General features: G+C 38.9%; 1 protein-coding gene across 2 annotated transcripts in view; it reads right to left on the bottom strand.

The window, feature by feature from the left end:
- Positions 1-266: 266 nt before the first annotated feature.
- Positions 267-6,000, bottom strand: part of slc39a13 (solute carrier family 39 member 13) — a 48,732-nt gene continuing 42,998 nt past the window's right edge. For both annotated transcript variants that reach the window (XM_028794269.2, XM_028794270.2), the window contains exons 8-10: positions 4,624-4,756; positions 4,033-4,132; positions 267-3,550 (exon numbers count right to left, since the gene is read on the bottom strand). In XM_028794269.2, the coding sequence (XP_028650102.1) occupies positions 3,475-3,550; positions 4,033-4,132; positions 4,624-4,756 (309 nt within the window). In that variant the 3' untranslated portion in view covers positions 267-3,474. The remainder of the gene's footprint in view (positions 3,551-4,032; positions 4,133-4,623; positions 4,757-6,000) is intronic.

Here is a 6,000-nt window from a genome sequence, read left to right as displayed (position 1 = left end):
TCTCTCCGTCTCTGTGTCAACAGCTCTGATGAGGGAGACTAGACATCCGTTAATAATCTGCTATAAACTATATGAAGTACGCTCTCTACTCAAGGACGCCTTGGGTATGAAACAGATAGTCATGCACATCTTACCCCCCACATCTCATAAAAGCCCAGAAGGTGACTGCACTACCCAAGATGCAAAAACACTCACTTTCAAGGGCAAGGTCAATATTTTTACACATACCTATAGTCACAATGAAAAAAAAGATACCTGACAAGTAATACATATGCTTATTTTATTGAAATATACGCCATGCAAAATATTTACAAAGGCAGCCTACATACAAGAGCTTTCAAAATATCTTATATGTAAAATAGGACCTCTAGAAAGTGCAGAAAATGAAGACTGTGCTACTGGTGACTGTTTGGTGGAGCACTGTGCAACTGGACATTGTGCATTTGTTTGCGATCACCCATAAAATTGAAAAGAAAAAAAAAAGTATATTCCTGTTTTTTTAATGCATTGGCCAATTTGAATAACATGTTTCAAGACCCAATGCACGAGAGGCTTGAATGTCTCATTTTCACATCCCTGAAACACCATCCAAGAATGTCCTTCTGCACAGCTTTCCTCACAATCAGCCAAGAGGCGCACAATCCATCCAAAAATGAGGGCCAAGTGTCCTCACACAGTGTAACAGGTCATGCAGAGTTATTGCTACAAGAGCAAGTTTTATGTTAAAGAAGACCCAAATGTCAGAAAGTGGGAGAGGCAGAGGCAAGTATACAGAAGCCATGCTGCAGCCAGGGTAGCGGCTGTGGTGCCAGTAAGTCACAGACCCTCCGATGCCCAACAGGTCACCACTGCCCTGAAGCAGGTGCCTGACAGAGCCAACATGTTGTGAAGATATGCAAGTGGGAATCTCTCAGATACTGAGCATGGAGAATTTTAAATGTACTTTTGCAATAACCTCCCTCATAGAGCTGACCTGAAAGTGGGTCCAACCTACGGTGTGAGAGGCTGGTATATCTTCAGGATCCCAAAACAAGACTTTCCAGTAGACACAGCAGGGTACAAGAGGTGGAAGGTCCACATTTTCACTTGACACCTGTCATGATTCAGCTTGGAATATTAAAAATAAATAATACTTCTTTACCTTTTCAAAATATATGCTATCTTTGGTAATAAAATAAATATATTTCAATTTAGTGTAGTGTGCAGGTTCTTTCTTTTCTGATAGGCATGCAGCCTTTTGCCAGCATGTACTTAGCCCTCTGTCAGCTTGAGGACAAGGCCTTTGGTGAAAATAACACGCCATTGAGGAGGAGAAGGCTGCTAAAGCCTGATGCAGATCTTATAATAATGAAACAACCCAGTAACTATTAAAATAATCCCTAGCAGCCACACAATAGTGCCACAAAGACTTTCTAGACTTTATGGGTAACTGTGCATTCTGACAGTTTCCGCCACAGAATGTCCTTTAAACTCGCTGCTATGGTATTTTTTGTTCAGGTTAATCAAGACAGGGACTTCTGTAAATAGCTGGCACAAAGATTATTATAGTCGGGAAAGGTATGGCTACTAAGGCTACTATGACAAAGAACAGAAGATGTCACTTACGCTTTCATGGACCTTGTGTCTTCCAGAAGAGTTTTCTGAATTTAAAATGACATGTACTTCAAAAAAGGCAGTGCTAATAGCAGAGTTTCAATTGTCTCAGATTGCACCAGAAAATGAACAGACTGAAGCAATGCTTTGATTACCACATTAGCACTGATCTATGGTGGGAACGCACCAAACAGAAAAGGACCCATTTTAGGAGTGCAGCTGACTGGCAAAAAAAGGCCTCTTTGGTGTGAAGTTCATATTGTCTGCAGGTTTCTGTTTAACCTCGGCAGTAGCAGTTTCAGTTAAAAAGGACGTCTGCTTTCCAGTGTCCACTGCTAGGAAGGACTGTGTGGGATCCACTCGGGTAGCAAGGGCAACGTGGTACAGGCAGTACTTGAGCTTGCCAATCTGCAGATACAGCCTGGCCTTGCATTATAATCGGGTTATGTCACTCACATTTTAAAATGTTGATAGCATCCATTTGAGCTGAAATAAATGTCCACAGCTTAATGAGTTAGTACTGGAAAGAAAAGTTTGAACAACTTAATTTCCGAAATGAGCTAACAAAGAATATTCTAGATATCTGGATAGGAGGCATCATGGTCATCGAGAAGCAGGTGTAACAGGAGACAAATCACACATGGCTTGAGGTGACCGGATGGGCAGCTACATGTCAAAAAAGAGAAGCTAGCAAGAGCTCAGCGTGAGGGCCTGAACTTTAATTTGACATACGTAATTATTGCTATAAACATAAGGCATTTTTACTGATACAAAGTGTTTTGTACTATATGCAAAAACTACATTGTCTTAGTGCACACGTCTTTGGAAACATTAAGTGTTAGCCAATTTGTTTATTCTAATAAGGCTTTTTAAGTAAAAAAAAAAAAATAATAAAAACAGCAAGAAAAAAGGGTGATGAGAGCTATAAATGACAAGATAAGAGAGTGAAAGGTAGAGACTATATGTAAATACTCCTGTGGATATTAAAGTATTAATGCTTTGATGTCACTGTCCACAATAATGTCCGTCCGTCTATAAAGCACATTTGAATTTGGGACAAAAGCGAGACGGCTGCAGCGAGAATGTGAGTAGGAGCCAGTGAAATGTACAGCCCTGCTAAGCATTGCATGTTGTAGTGGTGAGTAAACGTGTGAAATTTGAAATGCTAAACCTCGACAAATAAATTTACACAATAAACAGCTAGGACAAAGTGCTAGGATGAAAACTACTGCACTTACCAGCCATGATTCTAAAACTGTATAAAATGTAAATGTAACATGAAACTTCAGACAAGTCAATGGAAACCCGAAAAACTGCTCTGCTGTACTTATGGACAAAGCATTCTGAGAAGCAGCTTTCTGGACATTTAACAGAAGCGTGGGTTACAATTACATTAAAAAGAAAGAAAAATATAACTGTAATGTCATGAATAGTTCACCAGAGATACTACATGAATGTTCATTTATATGCACCACTACTAGTCATTTGTTTTTGGAAAGTAGGTTGCCACATTCATGGCTGATGTCAAGGAAATTGTTCTGACTAATGCAGGAGTTGGTTTGTTTTGAGCATGACATCTTAAAGCTTTGTATCCAGATGAAAGAATTCCAATGACCTTGAGGTGTTTACGTGAGCTGGGGAAGAACCGTTGTTTGCTTCTGCCATGAAACCCTCTCAAACAAAGTGGCGACAGTATTGTATAAATAAATATCAAGCAGCTGCATCAGCCGCTCCAGTTCGGGATCCGACTAACACTTTCTTTGGCAATGGAAGCCTTGTGTACCTTTCTTGGTCACAGTTTCAGTTGCACAAAATGTAGCCCTCTCTTCCAACCAGGCTAGTCTCTGATCACTGAATGGAAAAGTGGCTGGGCAAAGAAGGTCACTCAACTACTGCAGACATCAGAATCATGACAGCTATTCCACTGCACATCAGCAGGACCTGCTGTAGAGAACTCCTGTTGGGGAGACACAACCAAATAATGGGGGGTTACCAATCACCAAGGCCTCCAGTAGCCTAATCCACACCAAAAAACCAACCATTGTCTAGGAATATCCATGCAAGCAGTGACACCACACAAATGCACAAGATACCACTGTAAAATTTGCATTATCAAACAAAAAAGAGCTGCCTTAACCTCCAGTAGGTAAAATCTACTGTCTTCTTATTAATTTTCATTTAATATTTGACTAGCAAAACCCTCAACCTGGCAACAGTCTCACAGACGGAACGTGACATATCTCCATCCTGAACGTTTATTGAATGATTTCCCAATTGTAAAGCACACAGTGTGGCATTGGTTAACTGCTGTTTCCAAGCCAATGCACCAAAGACTAAATAATCAGAAGATGTACTAAATATTCACCTGCCTGCTTCAAGTCATGAGAATCAGAGCCAGAAACCCTACAAATAGTGGAAAGCCACTGACCAGATGCTCACCTGGGATTGGCTTCCTCAAGTAGCTCAGGTACCACATTGACCAAAGCAATGTAAAGAAAGCCACCAGAAGTAAAGGGCAAAATCCAAGCTGTACTGTTCTCTGGGGGAAGAAAAAACAAACATAACAATAAAACACCCGTACAAGAACAGACTATGCAGCAGAGTGTAGCCCCTACCTTTCAGAAATGTTTTATTAATATCCATTACGATCTTCCTCTTATCCATTTGCTGATTTGACCTGTGCCCTTTAGAGAAGACCTTATTTTAACCCCAATTAATATGGAGAACAAAATGATTGTACACATTTTACCTGCTTGACTGGCTGTTTTGATACCAATAACAAAAAAAAAAAATTTATTCTCAAGTGTTTTATTCCCAGCTCTAAATCTCAAAATGAAACTTTCCTATACATAAAACCTAACATGAGAAGACATGTGGGACCACAGGAGGCCTTCAGAGTATTAATGGACTGGGAACGAAGTTCCATAACATGATGTACAAACATCCTTCTACATGAAAATCTACAGAAAAGTAGGACTCCTAACATAAAACACCCCCTCTACCCAGTAACTAACAAACGTGCCTCCATACCTGCTCCTTTGGGAGACTGAGCACACAGAGCAAAGCAAGCTCCCAACAAGCCTCCAAAAGCTGTAGAAAGCTGCATCTTTGCAGCACTCCAACGATCAAATCCTGCTCTCAGAAGAATGGCAAAGTCCCCCACCTTAAAAAAAACAGGGAAAAAAACAACGTTTGGTGTCATCATAAAATCACCAGACATGGATCACAATACTCATAAAGCAATTCTCTGAATGTATTTGTGTTTTCTGTTCTTTGAAATGGACTGGTACTCACACCAGGGTCATTTCTGTCTTACAGTCAATTCGGCATTCCACATGGATTACAGTTAAGTTCTGGTTTAGTGTCAAATCTACTCTATATATATTACTATATAAATATAAATAAATATAAAATCCTAAGCCTAGAAGTGCAACGATTTTGTGCAACGATTTTATGTGACTTTTTATGTCACGCTTTAAATCGGGCTTACTTTAAAACCTACATATATATGTTTGGTATCATTCTTTTCAGAATTTATCGAACTTTAATGTGATGTTGTTAGATTTTCAGATTCTTATTCCGTTTGTAAATTATAAACTAAAATATCAAGAAAGTCATGGTTCTTTATATCAAGAAAGTTGTGTTTTTTATTTGTAATCAAGTAAACTCTCTTTCACAGAAACAAACTATTAAAAAAAATTAACTATTCATAACAGCAATGTTTGCATTTGGGTGATTTAGTTAGCTGAAGGTCTATATATATATATTATATAAAAACGGACAAATGAGATGCACTAATACTCACGTCAATACTTGTATTAGTCTGATATTGCCACCTACGTAAAACTCAGTATCAGCTCCATTATATGGCAATTTTTGAGCACTAAAAGCAAATTGGCCTTGAAGGTCAGTCAGCTAAAACTGGTTGCAAAACATAAAGTTGAAATTGTAAGATAGCTTAAAGTAAAACAGTAAGTGGCCAGGGTCTTCTTCACATATGAAAAACGGTGAGAGTTTGTAGTCGTGGAATAGCTTAAGACAGAACAAAACAATCCCCATTGAACAAGTGGTGGTCACATACCGGTGAGTTTTCTTTATGTATACGGTCTTTGTGTTGGGTTGTACGGAGTACAAAGTTTATTTTCAGCAGAGCTGTGACATACTAATTTGAAGTTGCTACATATCTGAACTTATTTCACGCACCACTTTAGTATATGAAATAAAATTAAAAGTCATTTAAAAAGTTCCAAATCTCTCTAATCAGCTTTGTGTAATTGCAGTCGACACTCTGTCATTTGCTAAAGGAACACTTAGTGCAGCAAAATGCATACTAATGCTTCGGATACAGAAAAACTTCATGTGGAGATGCCACTAATGACTAAGCAAGCACTACATAGTTATGCCAGT

This window comes from Erpetoichthys calabaricus, chromosome 2, assembly GCF_900747795.2.
Source record: "Erpetoichthys calabaricus chromosome 2, fErpCal1.3, whole genome shotgun sequence".
Lineage (NCBI taxonomy): Eukaryota > Metazoa > Chordata > Cladistia > Polypteriformes > Polypteridae > Erpetoichthys > Erpetoichthys calabaricus.
The sequence above is the reverse complement of the archived record's forward strand: the minus strand, read 5'-3'. Positions and strand labels throughout refer to the sequence as shown.